Source organism: Antechinus flavipes, chromosome 3 (assembly GCF_016432865.1).
Source record: "Antechinus flavipes isolate AdamAnt ecotype Samford, QLD, Australia chromosome 3, AdamAnt_v2, whole genome shotgun sequence".
Taxonomy (NCBI): domain Eukaryota; kingdom Metazoa; phylum Chordata; class Mammalia; order Dasyuromorphia; family Dasyuridae; genus Antechinus; species Antechinus flavipes.
In genome coordinates this window covers 468118103-468140822 of record NC_067400.1, presented here as the reverse complement: position 1 = coordinate 468140822, position 22720 = coordinate 468118103, and the positions used below count along the sequence as shown (strand labels likewise).

The following is a 22720-nucleotide window of genomic DNA, read 5'->3' as shown; positions in this document are numbered from 1 at the left end:
TATGAGGTCTCCTGGGGGAATCTGACTGAAGACCTGAGCCTGATAACATGATGCCTTCTCCAGCTACAGACTGGAGTTGGACTTAGAACTTGGACGAGCTCGTTTGCTTCTTCATGACTCAGTCTTCTCATCTGTAAATTGTGGTAACTGAAGCTGATCCTAAATTCCCTTTCAGCTTTGCAATTTTCCATAATTCAATAGATTTAATTACATGAATTTGCCTACGATGTGGGAATTTTTTGACCTTACCCATTTGTTCATTCCATTAGTATTAATTGGATGGCAAATATCTGAATATATAATTATAAATCCTTGGATTTACATATGATATCTTTATGTATAATTTAATGTGATATAATTAATATAATGTAAATTATATATATTTATATGTAATATATAAGTTCTTAGATTTAAAAAGTATACAGAAGGAAACTAAACAGCTGGGCCATCAAAGAACTAACAGTTTAGTAGAAGAGATTATATGTGTGTGTATATATATAAATATATGTACATATACACATACATATATACATGTTACATATATCTACATGTACATACCATATTATATACATACACTACAATATAGTGTGTATCTACATATACACACATGTTATTCATAATATTTCACACACTGTGATTCACTAATACTGTCTAAGGGATTTTCTTGGCAAAGATAGAGTGATTTTACCAGTTCTTCTCTAGTGAATTAAATCAGTCAGAGATTAAAGGACTTGCCCAGAATCACATAGCTAGTAAATGTCTAAGTCTGGATTTGAACTCCAGTCTTTGTGTATGTGTGTGTATGTATATGCATACACATATCATTATATAGTATATATAAATATTACATATTTTGTTATATGCTATAGTATTTTGTATTTTGTATAGGATATATAGTATACATTTTAAATACTATATAGTATGTAAATATACTGTATGTATATACATAAGACAAGCTGATCACACAAAAGAGATAAAAACGAAAGACCTCAAGGGCCTAAGACATTTGCAGGTGGGGGGAATCAAGGAAGACTTCATGGAGAAGGAAGGATTTTAGTTGAGCCTGAAGGATTGAGAAGGATTCCAGTAGATGGATGTGTGGGGAGAGGTTATGGTCTATTCACACACACACACTTTCTAGCTTTGGAGCTTAGTGGATTCTGGAGAACAGAGCTGTTAAATTGGATGTGAGTCGATACTGGAACAGGCAGTGGGAGTCCTTCAGAAGCCTCAGATACTGAACTTTTTTCCCTTGCTCCCCTCCAGATGTGGTGGTCACTGTTTCCTCCATCATCCAGATGGGCGCCTCCCTCAACCTTTACATGTTTCATGGAGGAACCAACTTTGGTTTCATGAACGGGGCTCAGCATTTTGGTGAATACATGGCTGATGTCACGAGCTATGGTAAGTGGGCCTAGCCTTTGTGACCTTGGGCCTTTTCTAAGAGGAGTCCCTGCAGACTCCTGACAATGCCATTAGCTTATTTGTAGCATTCCCTGAGACTTGGGGATAGGATGACATGTACCTCACTTTCCCTTCCCTCACTCTACTGCATCAGAGTTTGGTCACAGACCATCATTGTAGTTTGCAGCAGGCTGGACTTTATATGCTGAAGAACACATGCTACTGTCTGATTGATTAATTGACTGCCTAGATTCCCAGACACAGAAACTGTTGCAAAAATCAGTCACTTTTTACCTCCTAGCAACTTCAGGCCAGCAACACCGATAGGTGTATCTTGTAGCTGCTGTTTCTAGGTTTAAGAAGAAGCTGGAGGAAGCCAAGGAGAGAAATAGCACTTAGATGGGAAAGGGAGGTATTGCTGGGTCAGAGAGTCCTCATTTCTCCTGCTAGGGACATGCTGTCTCCCCGGGGCTGGGATATGTGTTCCTCATTGTGTTACAATTCCCAGAGGCAAGAAAAGTGCCACTTCCATGTGTCAGCTCGCTGCAGTGGCCAGCACAGGGCTTCACGTAGCAGGTGGTGGATTGCTGACTAACAACACTCTGACTTGCACGAAGGAGGCGAATTGGGCTTTTCAGCGGGTTGCATTGGGGACTTCTCCATTTATGGGTCTCCGGTTTCTTGCAGACTATGACGCCATATTGACTGAAGCTGGGGATTATACACCTAAGTTCTTCAAGCTGCGGGAATTCTTCAGCACCATCATAGGTATCCATCACCCTACTTGAAGCTGAAGCTGGTCTACTTGCTGATCGATCTAGCTCAGAACATACTCCCAGTGGACTCTCAGCTTCCCAGGCAATCCCTGAATGGGAATGTGACATGACCTTAGCGTCAGGTGCCCCTTCAGCTGTGCAGCTTCCCTCTCAGGCCCAGGGAGACCGGTGCTGGCAGGCAGGGACACAGGGAGTATCCCAGAGACTTTCCTTTCTTGGATGTCTCCACCTTGGGGTTCAGGGGAGTCGGGGACCGTGCCCCCAGATTCTGGGATTTCCCTTATTCTTCATTGGCCTTACAGGTAATCCACTGCCCCAGCTGCCTGCCTCCACCCCGAAGGCCTCCTACCACGCCGTGAGGCCCTCACACTACCTGTCCCTGTGGGATGTCTTGGAGCATGTGGGCAAGGTGGGTACTTGGAGCGAGATTAGACATGGAGAAGAGGCCCACCATCAAGGGGAGAGGAAAGATGGGTTTTATGAGCTCTCAGACCCATCTCAAGCTTTAGAATACAGGGAACATACGCCCAGCTCGGTACAGGTGCATCAGAAGGGAAGCCAACCTGAAGAACAGATGCTGGCTAAGGGAGCAGGACAGGGGCCACATTGTCCTTGCTGAGACCCGGTTGGACTTTGCTACACTCCTCCAGCTAAGCTGCAGCTGAGAGGGAGCTGAGGTCCGGGCTTTAGTCCTGGCTTTACTGTGGTGCATTGGGTGATGTGATACTAGTCACTTAGCTTCTGGCCTCCTCATGACCACTCTCTGACAATGGGTTTGAAATAGACAAAGTGTTACAGCTAGGTATGGGATATACTCATGATCATTATTACACAAGCCATTTCTTTTTTAAAAACCTTATTTTTTCCTCAATTACATATAAACAAAAGTTTTAACATTCATTTAAAAAATTTGAGTTCCAGTTCTCTCTTTCTCCCTCTCTCCTCTCTCCCCTCCTTTAGAAGACAAGCAATTGATATCGATTATCCATGTACACATGCCATTTCTTAACAAATCTCTTGTGCTCCAAAGGGACGCTGGGAGACCATTGCCATCATATAATGGAAAGTATCACACTAGAGACAGCCCCTAGCTCTGGAGACTTAGAAGCCAGTCATTTCATTTCTTTTCCTTTGTTTTCTCACCTATAAAATTGGAATGATAATAACACATGTACCTATCTCACGAGTTGTTGGGATGTAAGCCATAAACTGCTATTTAAGTGTGAACCACTATGGTTTTGATATTGGGCTTCAATTAGGAAGTTTCCTAGGCTTCTCAATTCAATTCAATAAGCAGCTTTTAAATCAAGTTGTCTTCTCCATCCTGATTTCCCTTGAGCTTCTTGTAGCTTTTTCTTCCAGATATACTCCTCCCTTTTGACTTCCTTGGCACTCTTCTCCACTGATTCCCCTCTTTGCCTGTTTGACCTCTCATCTTTCTTCTTTGTTGGATCATTGTCTATCTTATGTCCCTTAATTATGAATTTTCAGAAGGCTTTGTTATGGGCCTTCCCTTGTCTTTATATTCTTATGTCTTGCAAATCTCCTCCACCCCCATAGGTTCAGTTGTTAATATTAACTGAGTGCCAAGTTTTTATATCTAACATCTCCCCATAACTAGGGTCTGAAATGCCTCTTCTGGATAGTCTTTTATCTTATGTTCTGTGGGCATTTCAAATTGAACATATACAAACTGGAACTTCTCATTTCCCCTAAACCTACCTCTTCTCTGAACTTCCCTATTTATGTTGTAGGGAAGCTATCCATCTTCATAACCTTTCAGTTAACCTGGATTCTTTCATCTCATCCCAGCATTTCTCATAGCCAATCATTTTCCAAGACCTATCAGTTCAGCATCCCCCACATTTTTCCCATCTGTCCTTTTTTACACCCTCATAGCCACTAACCTAGTTCAGGCCCTCATTTCCTCCTGCCTAGATTATTCTAATAGCCTCAGAATTGTTTTCCTTGCTTCCAGTCTCTTCTTTTCATTCCATCTTCCACACAGCCACAAAAAGAGTTTTTCTAAAGCATGGTTTTGACCATATTACTCCTCTGATAAAAAATCTTCATTAGCTTTCTATTGACTTTCTGATAAAATACAAACTTTTTAGGCTGACATTTAAAGACTTCCACAGTCTGGCTTTCTCATTATTTTCTTTCATACATTCTATATACCAGCCAAACTAGCCTGTCTCTTCCTTCCTTACTTCCTGGGCCTGGTCTCCTTGAATTCTCAGCTAAAATGTCACCTTTCCTGATCCCCCTTCATTCTAGTGCCTTTGCTCTGTTGATTTCTAGTCTGTCCTGTGTGTAGCTTGTTCTGTCCATGGTAGTTTGCATGTTGTCTCTTAATGTCTTAGGGACATTTACACTTACTGTCTCAGTGACATTTGTATAGCCAGATTGTGAACTCCTTGAGGGCAGGAACTCTTTGCCTTTCTTTGCTTGCACAGTCCTTGTCTCATAACAGGCTCTTGTCAAATGTTTGTTGACTGACAACTATCTCTTTCCCCCAAATCCATCCATCCTTGCTTCTCTTTGAGTTTGTACAAGTTGTGTCTTGTTTCTGGAATATACTCTCTTCTTTGTTCCTTTCCCATTCTCCCATCTCTGCATGGTAGAATCTCTCAGCTCGGGGGCTGGAGTCTCCCTCAGATTGCTTTATATAACTGTGCATATGTCACATCTTCCCCATGGAATCTGATTATGTTCCTGCAGCACTTAAATGTTTGTTGAATTCACAGATTTCACCTTCACTTTGTGCAGATCTCCTTCTTCCTTTCACAGCCACTTGAGTATGAGAAGCCTGTCAACATGGAGAACCTGGAAGTGAACCAAGGCAATGGCCAGTCCTATGGGTACATACTCTATGAGACTTCTATCTATGAAGGAGGCACTCTTTTCTCCAAGGACCACATTCGGGACCGGGCCCAGGTATGGGCCAGGAGACTGGCAAGGGAGACGGCTGCTGCCCACTGAGAGCCTCTCTCTACACCTGGGGTGGGTTTATAGATTGGCCTTGTTTCTCTTTAATTTCCTTTGGCCGTGCCAAATCATGGCTTGCTTTTACCTTTAGCATTTATTCTTTAGCCTTCTTTGATCATTCATTCATTCATTCATTCAGTTTCATTCTCCACGATCCTTTTTTGGTGGTCGAGTCTAGAATTAAACCTATCAGTTTCTTACCAGAACTAAAGAACATAGTGAGGTGACTTTAAACATCCCCAAATTATGTTTATGTGAAAAAAAGAGAGAAACCAGGATACTTTCCACCTGTTATTCAGTTTGTGGTCTTCTCTGACCCATCATTTGTTCTCAGCTTCTAACCTAACATGATTTTCTTACTGTTCCCTTGGCATCTGCTTCCCTTTCTTAGCAGTATCCTCTAGTCCCTTTTGGGGAGCTCATCAGTGCTTTGCTCTCTCTTTCCCAGGTGTTTGTGAACAGGATATACGTTGGCTCCATGGACTATGAAATTGAAGGACTGCCTATTCCAGAATATCAGGTTTATAATCAAAGGGTCCAGCTTCTGGGGTTTTTCAGTTCTAATTGTCTCCTTGGACAGCAAGCTCTTCCCACAACTGCCCTCGCCACAAAGACAACCAATATTATGTAGTTCTGTTTTCTGGTTTCTCAGATTGCACTGTGTCCTAGGAAATCAGGGGGAAGAGACTAATGTGGAGAGAGACAGTAGCTCATGGGAGGAGAGTATCTGGCAGCTGGGCTTGGAGTGGGTATGGTTCCTCCCCCTCACCCCCCATGAGGCAGCTGGGTTTTGGCTTACTACCAAACATAGCTTTGTGAGGAAGTGGTGAATTCCACAGAAAAATTCTTGAGGAATTGCTCCATTGATATGGACCCTGAGGCCATGGAATTACAGTGGTTTGTACATCTCTTATAGGGTCACCGTAAGCTGAGTATCCTGGTGGAGAATCGTGGTCGAGTCAACTATGGACAGAAGCTCAATGAGCAGCGGAAAGGTGGGCCCTGGGAAGGGACAGGATAGGGTTGGGAGGATGATGAAGTGGGATAAAGTGCTTCCCAGCCAATACCTGCTTCTGCTCCAAAAGCAGAGAAGGGGAGCCGAGGGCCAGCTTGTGTGAGTTGCCTTCTGAGATTTCTGCTCTCAGATTGAAAAGACACATGTGTTAATTCTTTCTCACCATCAGTCAACCAGGGGACAGTATGGCAGAGAATTGAATGACATTCGGGCTGGTCTAGTCCCACTAGGCAGATCACCAGTGTGCTCGTCCTGGGCCTGTCTGTGGGCTTCAGATGTGACCAGGCACACAGAACTCCGGATGTCTCCATGAACTTGTTCAGTTTCTACATGAAGTTTACCAGGGCCTCCTCTGGTTCCTGGTAGCAGAGGAGGAATAGAGAAAGGATGAGGAAGTTTCTCAAGTGTGATCAGGCAGAACTTCAGGGATGTAGAAAGGAACCCCATTTCTTAGCTAATTAGAGAATTAGTCCTAGTGAAGATGCCATTCTCATTTCCTCATAAACCCAGTCCCTCTAGGAAAAGGAGAGGCTAAGCAGAGTTGGAGAAATCCCCTCTATCTTGGACCTTATTTTCTTAAGAAATGTGTAACTTTTTCAAATAGATTCAACAAAAACAAGTCATGCTAAGTTAACCTTATTTCTGTTTTTTAAGTGATTATAGTGGGGTGTTATTAGTTTGGAAACCAGGAAAATCCTTTAGAAATCGTAGTGGATCTTTTCTGCTTATAAGGGTTGTGTTCCCAGTTATAAGAATTATGGGTCTGAGGAGCTAGACAGAACAAGAGGTTCTTATGTTCTCTTTCTTCCACCATCCTGTTTTCTTTCACTCTTTGGCTATCTAGTGCCATATGCTGCCATTTGTATTTCATACCCTTAACTAACTCTGCCTTTATTCCTCTAAGTGACACATTCTTTAAAATTTTTGCCTTCCACTATCAAAACACATTGTTTCAGTGACATTTGTATAGCCAGATGGTCTAAGAAGAGAATAATATTAAACTAACTCATATGAAAAATAAATGACTTATAGACCTTCTCCCCACATTTCTCACCCTTTCTCCCATTTTCCCAAAGTATTTGCATTTTAAAGAAAAGCAGCTTGTTAACCTGGATGATTTTCTGGTACATGGAATCTATCACTTTGGGTAGGACATACCTTTTGGACCATTGCCAGAGAAGTGATGAGATTCAGCTGCCTTTGACCCACTGGGGTATGGAGATCCAGGGCTTTCATGCAGGGATTCCAAGCAATTATCTGCATTTTAAGTGGCCCCATTATTCCTTCCCTCTTACCTCCAGTACTCCCTTCTCTGCCTCCAGCTGAATCTAATGATGTTCTCTGGATCCCCAGCTTCAGTAGGGTTCTTTACCCACCACTTGCTCTTGTTCCTTAATGATTCTAAGCTCGGTGAGGGTGGTGACGATTTCATTATGTCTTTGTGTTTTCTGGGCGTACTACAGTGCCTTATAGGTAACAGATACTTAATAGATACTTACTGAATGGACTCTCCTGGGAAGTGATTGAGGGACCTCGAACATGGGTGTCTACTTCTTATAATAGACCCAGATTTCTACCTCAGGATCTAATCCTAACTGAGCTCTAGCTCCATCCCCCCACTCTCACCTGTCTTCCGCTTCTCCCCCGTCTACTGGCTCATTTCCTACTGCCAGTAAACATGCCTATGTCTTGATCAAGGAAAGGTTTTTTTGGGGATGGGGATCTTCCAACATCTCTCCTCTTTGTGGCTAAATTTGAGAATGCTTTCTATAGTAGATTCTTCCATTCCTTCTCCTTTCAGTCTCTTCTTAACTCCTTGTAATGTGTCACCTCCAGGATCAAATGTGAAAGCACTTGTTTGCATTCAGAACCCATCATAACCTGCCCCATTCCACTTTTACAGTTTTTTATACCTTCGCCTTTCCCTTCAGCTTCCTACACACTCACTAACCCAGGGATCCTGGTTTCCTTGCTGTTCCTATTCTCCATCTCTGTTTTCCAGCTGTCCCCCCTGCTTGGAATGCTCTTCCTCCTCATTTCTACCCCCTAGCTTCCCTAGTTTCCTTTGTTGCCAACTAAAATCCTACCTTCTATAGGAAGCCTTTCCCAACCTCATTGAATTCTGGTCTGTCTGCTTTTGTATTTATTCTATGTATAGTTTATTTGTACATGGTTATTTGCTTGTTATCTTCCCCCATTAGATTGTTAGCTCCTTGAGGACTGGAACTGTCTTTTACCCTCTTTCTTTGTGTCCTGACACATAGTACTTAGTGCCTGACACATAGTGGGTGCTTAATATGTGCTTTTTTGAGTATTGTCCCATGGAATAGCTTATTGGAGTGGAAAGATGATTTGCTTTTTGGTGAACTGAGGAGGGTTGATTCATTTAAGGAAAAAAAACTTGCAGAGCTTCTTCCCTGCATAAAACACTGACACCTTTTCTGCTCTACTCACAGAACTCTATTCATTCATTCTCTATGACGGCTTATTTAGCATGGTTGTCTGCTCATGTCGCGAGAGATTTGTGGGGTCATACTTAGTTCAGGAAGAACTGTCCTACCGGCCCCAGGACCTGGAGAGGATGTTGGAAGATGATCTGGTCCAAGTCTGTCCTTTTATGGATGAGGCTCAAGGGCCCCTAGGATGTAATTGTCAAACTCCTGAGAACCAGGGTCTTTTCTGGAGTTGTCCTGAGCCCCCAGATGCCGTGTTAGTCTGGCTTTGGCCATTTAGTGCCTGGATCTCTGATGCTAAGCTAGAGTTTGGAAAGCCTGTGAGATTCTTGAATGTAGGCAAGCAAGCAGAGCAAGCTCCATCTCCCTACCAGGGAAAAGCACTGAAGCATTCTCTGCTGTGCCTGTATTGTCCCTTAGTGGGTCTAAAGCAACTCTAAAAGGCATAAGGTTACTAGCTCCCTAGGAGGCAGGGCCACCTTGGACTCTTGCCTGAGTTCTGGCTTGGTGAGAACTGGCAGAGATAAGAGCTGTTCCTTTGGGACTTGTTAGAAAGGTTTGTACTCAGAAGAGAGGAGTTTGCAGAAACCTTCTTTCTGTTCAGAGCCCTGTACAAAAGAAACAATTCTTGGCTCAGCCTCGAGGCAACAGTGCCCCCATCTTCACATCTTTGCCTGGGGCTTCCGGAGCTGGAGCCAGGATGTTCATGCCCTCTTACTTCCCTGGCTTCTGCAGGATTAATTGGTGATATCTATCTGAATGAATCCCCCCTACGGAATTTCAAAATCTACAGCCTTGAGATGAAAGAAAACTTCTTCCAGAGGTATGTGCCTGTTCTTTGATCCCAAGCTCCTCGAAAGCCTTCAGGACTGATGTGAGCTGAGGACAAAGAACACGAGTTAGCAGTAGCCAGGCCGGTCCAGTCATCTTACAGACTAGGGCATTTAGAATTAGAGAGAAGACAAAGTGATTAAGGTTCCCTGGCTGGGGGGTTTCAAAGGAGCATCCAGAAGCTTTTCTGACTGGGAGCTCAGGTTTTCTTTCCTGATGTCCATTTCTATGTCCATGTTATTTAACTGAGACCATAAAGAGGGGAAAGAATTTGCCATCGAGACCTGGGCTTTCCCTTCTCTTCGTTTCTGGGTTTCTCTTGCAGTCTTTCCTCCATCAAGTGGAATCAGGTCCCAGAGGAAGCCACAGGTCCAGCCTTCTTCCGGGGGACTCTTCACATTGACTCCATAGTGCTGGATACTTTCCTGAAGCTGGAGGTGAGCTGCTCTTCCTGATGAGGCTGTCCTTCCCAGTGGGTTCCTTCAATCCCTGGTGCCTTTGTTCTTAGGGCCATTATTTTGTGTACAGCTCAGGGAGGCATCCATCAACCTAAGGCCCTGACTCTGAGAGGCCCCAGCCTCCTTGGAGATACCAGCCAAGTGCTGACATCTGAAACTGGGCTCAATCCATGGGTCTCTGGATTTTTAAAAAATATATTTTTATAAAATCCATAGGTCTCTGCATTAAAAAATATAATTTAAGTGATTTCAGTAGTTATTAATATTGATTGGTTTCCTTTGTAATCCTATGTGTTTTATTTTTATGCATTTCAAAACACAGTTCTAAAAAGGGTTCCATCCGTTTCACCAGATTGCCCAAGAGATCTATGACATAAGAAATGTTCAACTATTGCGCTAAAGGATCATGACTGAGAGGGCTAATGCAGACAGAGGGGAAACCCAGATTCAGGAGTCATGGCTGCCATAGCATCTGCTGTCAGAGCCAAGGCTATCCTCAGTAGGTCCCAGGAGATTTGGGATATACCACCCTGGGGCTAACATTGGTACACTGTGCTCTGTTTCTGGTGGTAGACTGACTCATACTAGCCCTGCCAGGAGTGGGGTGGATGCACAGTCATAAAGAAATCAAGTAGAACCCTAGTAAGGGCTTGCTCAATTCATGTCTGTCTCTCTTCTTCCCTCCCTCCCTCTCTTCCTTCCTTTTTCCCATTTTCCCTCATTCCTTCCCTCTCTCCATCTTTCTTTTGACTTGCCTGGGGCTCAGTGACTTACAGTTAGTAAGTGACTCGAGGACCAGTGCTCTACCCATTGTATTACCTAACTGTCCCAATTCATGCCTTTTTCTACTTTCTCTACTGTCCATAGGACAGCTCCCAAGAGATATCCCATCATGAACTTGGTCTTCTCACCTGCCAGGGGCCTGGAGGACATAAGGGCATTTGGGCCCTCATAACTGTCCCCTTCTCTGCTGTTTTGGTTCTTTCTCCTATATAATCTTCATCTGATGACCTTTTGACCTGCTTCCTTCAGGGCTGGTTCAAGGGAGTGGTGTTCATCAATGGTCAGAACCTTGGGCGCTTTTGGAACATTGGTCCCCAGGAAACACTCTACCTCCCAGGCCCTTGGCTACGTCCTGGAAACAATGAGGTGAGATTCTCACCAAGCTTCTCATCCCTTTGTCTCTACCATTACCTGCCTTAGCTTTTCTCCAGAAATAAAACATAAACCTAGAGTAGTGGCCAGAAAGTGAGGAGGGCAGTTCTGCTACAGAGACCTAACTGTAATGTGGGAAATAGGAGGCTTAGATGGGGAGGACAATCTCCAGCAGAGGGATGGAAGCAGATTTTCTTGCAAGAAATGCAACAATTACTTTAGGGTTTAAAAGGATAAAATGAGTTTTTTTCTGAACCTCTACAAATATTGTGTAAGCATTTGACCTTATAATTATGATCTCTTCCCACACCTCTCATCTTTCCCATTGACTCAGCTTTACAAAAAATGAACATTTATGAGTAATGCAGACCTTTCCATCCCAAAAGGTGTCGGGGCTGTCTGGGGATAAGACCAGAGTGGAGTGCTCTCCACCCTCTCCCCAACCCCTCCTACTCCAGCCTGGAGCTGTTTGGTCCTCTTGTTCTTAACTTGCTTTTTCACTGTCCCCAACCACTCTACCCCAAGTCTCCACTCTAGATGGATCATCAGGTTTATCCCGGAGTCCTCTCCAGTTTGGTTAGGTTGGGAAGGGGAAGGTCGGGAAAGGCTAAGGGAGGAGGGAAGGGAATAAGCATATAGTAAGCGTCTGCTCTGTGCCAGGCATTGTACAAATGACTTTACAATTATTATTTCCAATGAGACAAGGGCTGGCTCCAGCTCCCGTCAGGCCTAAGCCCCTCTCTGTCTTTGCCAGATCATCGTGTTTGAGGAACAGAAGTCAGGGATGATCATCCAGAGCACGGACACACCCTACCTAGGCAGGACCCACTACATCGAGTGAGCAGCTGGCACCATTTTACTCAGGGAATTCCTGGATGGGACTGGGAAGAAGGAAGTGGAGCCTCCCTTCTCTCCAGAGCCTCTGAATGCCTTTTTGTTCAGCCCTCCACAATGAGAGGATCTTCTTCAGTACCAGCTCTGGGGAGGACCTGCTTTTACCCATCACCTCTGGGCTGAAGGCTGAAAAGAATGGAAAGGGAAACTGCCACTATGGACACGAACCCTTTCTGAGCCATTTTTGGGGTGTGGGTCTCTATTTGCCCTGCCAGATTGTAGATAAAGGAGAGAAAATCTTCCACCAGAGTGGTATTGTTGAATCTGATCTTCCTATGTGAGCTGCTGTGGGTCTCTATTGTAGATGGCGAGACCGGTAGGTAAGAAGAAATTTAGCTTCCAAGCTTCCAATCTCTGATGGATCAGTTGGGATGTAAATATCACTCTCTGTTTTAGCCCTAGTAGTGATTTAATCTGGATGCTGCTAAAGGCAGAGCCTGTGCTTCTAGCAAGGGGCGTTCTTTTGGGGTCTTTCTCATCTGCTGAAGAAGACAGGTTGATACCAGTCACTGACAGTTGGGGATTGGGGAAAGATGTGGAGCCTGAGGGACACTTTGACTTTCCTTCTCCCTCCCTTCCCCCCAAAATTCTCTGTTTGCAGGATGTAAGACATTCTCCCTCCTTCCTCCTCCCCCCACCCCAAACCTCCAGAACAGAGATGTGATGTAACTTGAGTAGAGGCCAAAGGATGGGGGGTAGTCAGGGCAGGAGGGCTCAGCCAATTTATGTAACCCCCCCATTTAAAAAATGGATATACCCATTTTCAGTTTTATTTAAACAGTAAAGGAAGCACTTATGGAAAGGGAAGGGAGATGCCCTGAGCTACCACTCTGTACCCCCAAGAAGAGGTCTTTGCGGTGAATCACTTAAGCACTCAGGGAATGTGGGACTACCCCAGAGGGGTCTCTGCCAGATCCCTATTACCTCCCCTCCCACAAATCACCTTGTTGATTCTCCTTTCTTGTCTTCTCTTCCCAAATCCAAACAGCAGGAGAGGCCGAGGGGGAAGAGACCGGCTCTGGCCTTCTCCTTCCTTTGAGAATTGTTTCCTTTTTCCACTGTTGAGGTGTTCTGGAAATGATGCCCAGTGGGTTGGTTCAGTTGTGTCTGAATTGCAATAAAATCCTTGCTTCAAGTTTTGCTTGAACTCCACTAGTAAGAGCTCGTTTGTGCCAGGAGGCAAAATAGGGTGAAGGTAGGCTACCATCTGCCTCTTGGATAACTCTGGGCCATAGGAGAGGGATTAGTCCACTCTTAAATTATCCTGGGCCCTCAATTTTCTTAATCTGGCTCCTTTGCAGTCCTTGCTTTTCTGGCTTTACAGTGCTCAATGGCAGCTCTCTCCAGGACAGGGTGGGCTGGGGCACCAAGGAAGGGAGAGGAAATTCTGTCAGCAATCTTCCTCCCAGGCAATGGAGGAGAATGAAGTGTGCTTTCACCCTGCTGTATATCAGCCTAAGTGGCAAGGGCTCTGATTTGAACAAAATCCCTCCAAGCAGCAAGAGACTGGGGAGAACCTGGTTGGGAGGCCCGCAGGGAAACCATGGGGGTGGTTTTGATGAGGTTGTGCTTGAAAAATAAGACCCACAGGCTGAAGGTTAGGGATGTGCGGAACAGCTGGGGAGGTAGCTAAATTTTCAGCATAAGGATTTATACCTCAGGAATGGAAACCCTCAAACTGAAACATTCATTTTGTTATTAGACCAGTGACTTCAAACTCAATTAGAAACAGGGGACCATTAATCCTGACATAAGATTCCCTGCAGGCCACATATTGACCTACTTTTTAAGATGTAATTTTTACCTATGTTTTATTTCATCTTATTTATTTTGTTAAATATCTCCCAATTACATTTTAATATTTTGTCAGCCCAGGAATGCTTGACACCTCTGGTCAAGACTTAAAGTTGTGAATAATGCAGCTAAAACTTGTAAGTGTGTCATGTGTACATTTTTTCTTCTGAAAAAGATGGTTAAAACACTTACCAGTACACCCCTGCCTGAGGGTGCGAATAGGAGCTTTGGGGGTCCTGTCTTTTCCCACTCATGGGACTCATATCATATCTCTTCTGCCCGACAGTGGGGGTAAAGGTCAGCCATCTCTCAAATACACACCTATTATTATCTAGCTCTCGACTGCCTCCCCTGTAGTTCCCCGGGGCAGGTGAGACTTGGGTCTCAGCTAAAGGTAAGCGCGATTATGAAAATGACTCTGCTGCAGAACAGCCTGGCCCAGCCCACTGCCTGTGGGCACTCGGAGGGACTGGCCATTTAGTGTTGGACCCTGTGCCAAGGATTGGCGGTTCTGTTCTACATATTCCTCAGAACGTTGGCTGTGCTTGGAAGAGCTATCTGCAGGAGTTGGGGAAGGAAATGAGTATTTGCTGTTGTTCAGTCAGGTCCAACCCTTTGCGACCCCATTTGGGGTTTTTTGGGCAAAGACACTGAAATGTTTTTTTTATTTCCTTTTCCAGCTCATCTTACCGATGAAGAAACTGAGGTGAGCAGGGTTAAGTGACTTGCCCAGGGTCATACAAGTGTGAGTGTCTGAGGCCAGATTTGAACTCGAGAAGAGGAGTCTTCCTGACTCTAGGCCTGGCATTCTCATCTACAAAACCACCTAGCTGCCCCTAAGGTATGGGGACACAGACCCTAACTGTCACCATGCTTCTCCACCGAAAGAATACTGAACACGTTTCCCAGCCTTTGCCTGGGGCCGAGTGTTACTCTACTGGGGGTAGAGAGAGAACAAAATGGGCAGTGTGCTGAAAGACCTGGGGAGAAAGGTGTACATCTATAGATCAAATCCTATTGAGATTATGCCAAAAAAAGGATTTCAAGAAATCCCGTGGGGAATCCTTTTTGCAAAGCAGAAAATGACCCCTCTGGCTTTCTCTTTTTAGACAATTTTCTAAGATGAATTTGCTTGTGGTGGGGTGTATCTGTATTTGCCAGTCACCACCTCCTTAAGGGTCAAACTGAAGGCTCCAGTGCTTTTTCAAAACACTGCTATTTTTATGAGATATAAAAAAGAAGAGGTGGCAAGATGGAGTGGGTGTCGTCATTCAGGAAGACCTGAGTTCAAAGTTGGCTTCAGACACTAGCTGGGTAACTGGCCAAGTCACTGAACCTCTGTTTCGTCTCAGTTTCCTCATCCGTAAATTAGGGATAATAATGGCACTCACCTCCCACGGTTATTGTGGGGATCAAATGAGAGAAAAATTTTAAAGTGCCTAACACAGTGCCTGGCACACAGTAGGTGCCACATAAATGTTAGCTATAATAATAAAGTACCATCATTATTACCATAGCCTCACAGAACTGATGGACAATTTAAAGAGCACTCCAGGTCATGCTGATTGCTTTTACATTCAGTCCGAAGCCATCCATTTTCCCATTCAGTTCCCTGGGTTTTCCTGTTCAGTTCTTAATGCAAACACATTTTAATAAAACCAGCTGGGTTGAGGGGGATTATGACTGTTAAAAACCATATTTGACTTTTAATTTTTAAAAGAAATTAAATACAGTTCAATTAAAACTGAGAAGAGATGGTGCAGCTGAAAGAGGCTCCATCTCACTCAGCCTATGTTCCTGGGATCTCCCAGTCCTACTGGCATCACTCCCCCTGAGGTGGGGGTCCCCAGGTGAGGGAAGGGACTGGGTTTGGAGCTAACGTTTACAGTCAGGGACACGGGCCCTCTGCTCTACAACAAGTTCATTCCCCAGCAAAGATGAAAGCTGCAATCTTCTGGGATGATGATTATAAATAAATATACATGCAGCAAAAAGAAGATTCTTGGTGAGAACTACTAGACTAGCATCTGGAAATTTTGGTGTTATTTTTTAATGTTCCCCCTTCCTCCTTTTCTGTTTACTTTTGTTTGAAAAGGAGGCATGGGTTTCTGATCGGGCAGATCTGCTTTTGCTAAGACCAGCCAATGCCCTGCCTAAATTGGACTACCAGGGCTGGTTCCTAGAAAGGGGCATGATGGTGGTCTCTTGTCCTATCCGGGCCCAGGCTCAGGGAAACTGTAATTCAGCCTATCCTGAAATTTTCTGTCTCTCTTAACCCATCTTCACCCAACAGGAGGTGCTTCCTAAAACAAAAATAACAGCAAAAAAAAAAAAAAAAACCCACAAAAATAAAACCAACCCTAAATTTAAAGAAACAATTAAATAAAAGCTGTTGGGAAAAACCCAGTTCATGCTCAGCTCAGTTCCAGTTTCCTGCTTTCCATCTGAGGTGACTTTATAAATATTGAGGGACATTAAAAGTACATCTCAAAATTGGCAGTCACCACTATCATTTTTAAATAATAGGATAACACTGCAAGGCTGCCCCTCTGAAAACCCATTCCAACTCAGGAGTGGGTCATGCATACCCCTTAGTCCTCAAGAGACACCCGATAAGTTTAAATATGATATTGGCTGTTAGGGGTTAAGAAAAATTAGTCTGTTTTTGTAGGATCCCTTCTTTTTCCTTCATCATGGAGGAAAATTGTGCTTCCAACTTTCAAAGGGGAGAGTGAAAGAGAAGGAAGGAGGGAATGGAATGGGAGAGAGAAATTATGGATGAAAAATAGATGGGGCAGCCAGGAGAATAGGAAAGAAGGGAAAGAATTTGGGGCAGGGTTCTATCAGAGCAATCCAGTGGGAGAGCCTTTATGTTCTACAAACCGAAAACCACAAGCCCAAGGTGTGGTAGTTAATGGAACTGGAGGGGGTGAAAAGGGAGGAAGGAGATTTGTTTTGTTCTGTGGTGTGGAGAAGGAATGAGGCGGCCAGTGACTTTTGGAAATAAAGGGAGCTTGATCTGGCTGCTCCTGGCTCAATGAGAAGGTAAGTTTTTCTCTCCATTTTGTTTTTTAAAAAATAATTTCCAATCTATCATCTGTGCTCAGCTCCTCTCCCTGTTCAGCATCCAGGTTATCTTGGCTGTTTTCCTTCGGTCCCTGCTATTATTCTGAAGCTCACAAAATTGAAGGGGTGGGTGACAGCCACAGAGCCACACCACATCGTCCCAATCCCATGTCCTGTGCTCAGCTAGAAGGAATCTCTACCTGTACTCTGCTTCCATCCCCCTTCTCTTTTCCCTCTCCCCACCTTTGGGCAGGTATTCCTAATATTCTCAGGCCTGATGGTTGACTGACTAGTCTCAGAGACACAGGGAAAGGGATTCCAGCCTTGCTGGACCATCTCGGCCCCTTCCCCTTTCCATACGCCTTTCCCTATCCTGGCTGACTCTAGGAAAGGGGCCTTGCTATAACCCAGGTTCAGCATTTTAGAACAGGGTTACTTGATTTCTTCCTAGTGCAAGAGGTGGTGTCTCAACTGGTGCTGGTTCTGAGAAGGGACAGAACAGAAAAGCCAGTTCCATTGCAACCTGAGGTAGGTGCCTGCCAACAGGATCAGGCCCCCAGACAAGGTTAGTCAGGTGCCAGGGTTTAACACAGCCAAAAGTTCTGTAAACATGAACCAAAGAAATCCACCCAGGCTGGAGAGAGGTATGTCTGATTCTGGAACAACTCGCAGGAAGGAGACAAGGAGAGGAGCTGGGGGAAGGAAGGGGCAGAGGGAGGAGAGATTTCACATGTTCTCTCAGTCATTTCTGGGTTTTTGAAACGCTCTGGCTGTCCTGTGTTGTGCAATGTTATACATCCCAGCTGGAGTGGAAGGAGCCAAGAGAAAGGGAGCACTTCTCCCCGTGGGTGCCTCCTGTGGCCCCCGCTAGCTCCCACACCGAGTCATTTGGGGTCACAATCTTGGTGGCAGCTTCGGGCCTGGGTGTGGGCTGGGAAATTCTTCAGGAAGAATGCAGAGGCATTGGGCCGTCTCCCCAGGGCTCCTGCTTGACATCGGCGGGACTCCCCACTTCCCAGGATCTCCCACTCAATCTCTTGGTCATCTTGGGCAGAAGAGAACAACAAGCCTGGGGTTTCTGTGCTTTCGATGATTTTTTCTTAATTCCTTATGTCCCATTAGGCTTCCTCTGTAAGCCTCCAGGATGGAAGGACAGGTGACAGGGATTGCTCAGGAGTCTGCCATGAGGGCCCCCACGGCCGGGGGGGAGAGTGCTCTTGGGCCAAGAGCAGGGTCTTTGAGAGGGAGTCTCCTAAATTGTAGAGGAGGAAATAACAGAGGTGAGTCTGAGTCTCCAATTAGGGATGTTCAGCACTCTTACCCCTCAAAACTCAGCTTCCTTGATTCTTTGAAGTGCCCGAACTTTTGTGGCTGATAGCAAAGCACTGTGTTATCTAATAATGAAAACAAAAGCTAGCATTTATATAGCTTGCAAAGCCCTACAATATTATCTTATTCAATCTGCATAACCACCATGGGAGATAAAGGCTATTATCATTCCTGTTTTATCCATCCTCGAAGGGAGCCATGACATTGGGGAGAAGATGCCATGACAAGCGACTTGGATTTCAGTGAGGGAGGCTGGGCAAGGGCCCTACCTCGCCTTCCCCTCCAGTGCCATCGGGGTCCATACAGAGATCAGGATGACTGGAGATGGCCCTGGGTGCAGTGAGAGACCTTGGCCTTTTTAAGCTTAAATCTTCAACAAATCTCAATTTGACCAAGGCAACACTGATCAGTGATTAACTGAGATAACATTTAAGTGACACATTTAGGGCCATAGAACAATAAAATGTCTGAGACAAGATTTGAACTCGGTCTTTCTGTCTGGCACTCTTGGGTGACTGTTGATTTCTCAGATTCAGGGGCTGCATCTGCTAAGGGACAGCTGGGGTTAACTTGAAGACAGAAAAGGAGAAGAGACCGAGCTTCCTCAAACAAAGGGCTAGAAAAAGGAGTGCTTTGCTATATAGATCTAGAAACTCTGGGCTGCATTTCTGCCTGTCTAGTGGAGGCTGAATTAGAAGTAAGAGGGAAGGGCAGAGAAGAATATAGGAAAACAGAACCAGAGAATCAGAGGCTGGAAGTCAGGGCTCTGGAACATCCCTGCGGTCACTGATAAGAATGTTTAAGGTGTGTGGAGGTGAAGTATCTATGCTTAGAAGCTGATCTTGTGACCACTGCTTGGAGTGGTGGTTCTTCATTTTCCATCCCACAAGGTTCAGAGCCTGATTAGTTTGGTGCATTATCTGGCTAAGTCCTTTCTTGACTAGCCTTTCCCCCTAATTCTCAACCTCATCCCTAGCATCAGGAACCAATAGAGAAAGCAGTCTCTTGGGGTACTTAGTCCAACCCCAAGTCATCTGAACTCCATCCCCACTTCATTCCTCCATACCTGGGTCCCCTGTGTCAGATCTCCACATTGGGGTCAGTGAAGCCTTTTCTCCCCTCGTTCACCAGCACCGGCTTCTCTGTTCGTGTGTGCCAGACGAGAATCTGCCAGAAGATGCCATGAATTGGAAGCAGGATTAGACTTCCTCATTTATTTTCTTACTCATCCCATACTTTCTGCTGTCCCTCTCCACTCCCCATTATTATCTCTCCAGTTCTGTTTGTGACATTTTCTTCTCCTCCTTGCTCTTATCTTTCCTCTATTCTCCTTCCCCTCTGACATGTTTTTCAGGCCCTCCCATCCCTATCTTCACTTCTTGGTTCCCCTTTGTTGACATGTTTGTTTACAACATGGAATAAACCTATTAACTTTCTGCTCAACGGCCTTGGAAACAATAAAATAAAAGCTCCCTTATGTCATCCTCCATTTCTCTTGGGATCCAACTGGGACATTTTCCAATTCCAATTCCCAGAAGCAGAAAGTTTTAGGGAGGGGAAATTCTATAGCTTTTCCAGGCTCAAACAAAAGCCCAACCCAACTGGAGTAGCAGAAATATAAGAAAAATAGTGATGAGTATGGAAATACTGGAGCACTTCATAGCTTGAGGTGTAGGTGAATTTCTTTAATGGGTTCTCTATTTCTCTACCCGAATATAGAGGTTTGGTTCTAAGGCATTGACCAGCATCAGCATCTAGAGCAGTAATACCGTTTCTTTGTTAAATCAAAGGATCACAGATCACATTTTTATATCATTATATATTTTAGACCATATATTTTCATATAATTAATATTTTAGATAACATATTTTCACATATATTTTAAATCATGTTTTACTATGACTAATATGTTTTAGATAATAATATATATTTTAGATAATATATTTTCATGTCATCATATATTTTAGATAATTTATTTTCATATCATTACATATTTTAGGTCATATATTTTCATGTCATTATCATGTACTTTAGATCTAATATTATATATTTTAGATCATATATTTTCATGTCATGTATTTTAGATCACATATTTTCATATCATATTCTAAGTCATATATTTTCATATCATTTTAGATTATATTTTCATATCATATATTCTAGGTCATATATTTTCATATATTTCATGTAATAGTTTAGATGATATATTTTTCCTATTATCACATGTTAGATCATATATTTTCATATAATTATTTTAGATCATATATTTTCATATAATTATTTATTTTAGATCATATATTTTCATATAATATATTCTAGGTCATAATTTTATGTCATATTTTAGATCTTATATTTTCATGTCATCACATATGTTAGATCATATTTTCATATTATTATTTTAGATCATGTATTTCACATCATATATTTTAGATCTTATATTTTCATATAATTTGTATTTTGGATCATATATTTTCATGTCATTTTAATATATTTTGGTTATTATATGTTTTAGATTCCATATGTTTAGAACTTGAAAGGACTTTAGAAGTCATCAAGTCCAACCCTTAACTGAGGCTGAGTGACTGGCCCCAGCTCCCATCTATCTAGTCAGTGGCTGAGGCAGGATTCCAACCCAGTTCTTCCCGAGTCCTAGTCCCTCTACCACCGTTCCCCTGAGAAAGGAACTGCACTGGAGCCCAGGCTAGGCTTCTCTTCTGAATGCCGGGAAGCGTCCCCATGCTGCCCTGGGCTGCCAAAGCTGTCCTACCTTGGTGCAGTTGGCAGCCTTGGGCTCCAGGTCATTGAGGGTGACGAGCTCACGGAGAAGGCTGCTCTCCTGGTAGCCGCCCTTGACTCCTCGAAGCTTGAAGTAGGCTTGACTCCGTTGCAGGATGAGCCGGAGGTTGACCGCGAAGCCAGCCATATCAATGGCAAATGGCCGGTGGGGGTCAAAAACGGTCTTCCATCCAATGACTTTCCCTGCCCCATTCACCCGCGGGGATTCATAGCGAAGACCTCCCACAAAGGCCACGGGCCACACGGACACCTTCCTTGTGCTGCGCATCTACAAGCGGATGAAGGAGTGGGGGATGGGCGGGGACAGCAAGGACACCTGAGTCCTCTGTCCCCTGGCCCGCTCCCCGCTCCTGTCTAAGGCGGGGCCGATGGAGAATCACGGAACTTCCGCAGCTCCCAAAGCTAGTCTAGTCTCTCTCTTCCAAACCTCACCCTGCCACTGGTAAGCTGTCCAGCTGGACAGCTCCGGAGGGGATTTGGGTCCTATCAAAGGGCGGGAGCGGACAGCAGAGCGGTACAGGGATGTCTCTGGTAGACAGAGCCCTGGCTTTCCCAGTGCCTGCGGCGTTAGGGTCGCCACTAAGGTTTCTGGGAAATGTTCCGGATTCTAGGCCAAAGCCCAGAGCCGCCAGGCGGGCGAAGCTCGGTCCGTTACTTTTCTTTCCCGTAATCTTGGCCGGCAGTGAGAGTCTTTGCTCTCCTCCCTTGTCCCTTCCCGTTCTCTCCCCCGCCCCGCCGTCCCCTCGGACCAGGACCGCGGCCCCATTCTCTCAGCCCCACACCTGGGAAGCATCGCGCGGTTCTCCGCAGCTGGCACGCCCCCCTCCCGCCCTCCGCGCCCCCGCCGGTGGGCGGCCGTCCCCACCTCCTCAAAGAGCTCCAGGCTGTAGGTGTTGTCGTCGTCAGCGAAGTAGACCACGCCGGGCTGACTGGCGTTGCGAGGGAAGGTCTCCCGGAGCCAGCGCAGGGCCAGGTTGCGCTGCATGGTGCCCCGCGGGATGCGCGGGTCCCTGGCGTCCCCCCGCAGCTTGTAGTTCCGCGGCGTCTCCACGTGCAGGTGGGTGTAGTTGAGGCCGGTGTCCCGGAGGAGGCGCGCAGTCAGGGGCGTGCGGCGCGGGGCGTCCTCCACCACCAGCCAGTGGAGGTTCTGGACGTGGAGCAGGGTATTGGCCAGCCGCGTCAGCTCGGCCTTCTGCACTGGGCGGCTGTAGGTGGGGGTGACCACGTGGATGGTGGGCAGCGTGTCTGACCAGGGCGGGGGACGCGTGTACACGTACTCGGTCCTCACCACCTCCACGATGTCCCGGTCGGACATGCAGTACTCCCGGGAGTCCGCGCTGGGGTCCCGCCTGGAGTCACTCCCGTCATCTGCGGAGGGGACAAAGGAGGCGTCAGGGGGCGGCGGCGGCTTGGGGGAGACTTCGGAACATAAAGGCTCACGGATCTCACTGCTTAGCGCTAGACGTTTAATAAATACTGGTAGAGCACTTATATCTCACAACCACCTTGGGAGAAAAGCAGTGGTATTATCCCCATTTTACAGGTGAAGAAACTGAGGTTCAGAGAGGTTAATGTCAGAGGCGGGATTTGAACCTGAGAATTCTTGACTCCAAGTCCAGCAGGATAATCCAAACTCCCCACCTACGGCAAGAATCTGTTCTACAAAAATCCTTAATCCATGAAACATCAATTTCTATTTACTTCTAGTGATGGTGTGTGAGCTCATTCCGAGCAGGGGTCCTCAAACTGCGGCCGGGGCCA

General features: G+C 45.2%; 2 protein-coding genes across 4 annotated transcripts in view; one reads left to right on the top strand and one right to left on the bottom strand.

The window, feature by feature from the left end:
- Positions 1–13906, top strand: part of GLB1L2 (galactosidase beta 1 like 2) — a 54217-nt gene extending 40311 nt beyond the window's left edge. The window contains exons 10-19 of one of the 2 annotated variants that reach the window (XM_051986634.1): positions 1267–1404; positions 2092–2172; positions 2483–2589; positions 4950–5117; positions 5617–5688; positions 6085–6163; positions 9372–9459; positions 9793–9904; positions 10958–11074; positions 11835–13906. In XM_051986634.1, coding sequence (XP_051842594.1) covers positions 1267–1404; positions 2092–2172; positions 2483–2589; positions 4950–5117; positions 5617–5688; positions 6085–6163; positions 9372–9459; positions 9793–9904; positions 10958–11074; positions 11835–11921 — 1049 coding nt within the window. In that variant the 3' untranslated portion in view covers positions 11922–13906. The remainder of the gene's footprint in view (positions 1–1266; positions 1405–2091; positions 2173–2482; positions 2590–4949; positions 5118–5616; positions 5689–6084; positions 6164–9371; positions 9460–9792; positions 9905–10957; positions 11075–11834) is intronic. The other variant, XM_051986635.1, reaches the window with a different exon arrangement.
- Positions 13907–15445: 1539 nt separating this feature from the next.
- The window catches only part of B3GAT1 (beta-1,3-glucuronyltransferase 1), a 52824-nt gene continuing 45549 nt past the window's right edge, over positions 15446–22720 (bottom strand). For both annotated transcript variants that reach the window (XM_051986637.1, XM_051986636.1), the window contains exons 4-7: positions 21825–22327; positions 20931–21227; positions 19230–19330; positions 15446–18086 (exon numbers count right to left, since the gene is read on the bottom strand). In XM_051986637.1, the coding sequence (XP_051842597.1) occupies positions 19244–19330; positions 20931–21227; positions 21825–22327 (887 nt within the window). In that variant the 3' untranslated portion in view covers positions 15446–18086; positions 19230–19243. The remainder of the gene's footprint in view (positions 18087–19229; positions 19331–20930; positions 21228–21824; positions 22328–22720) is intronic.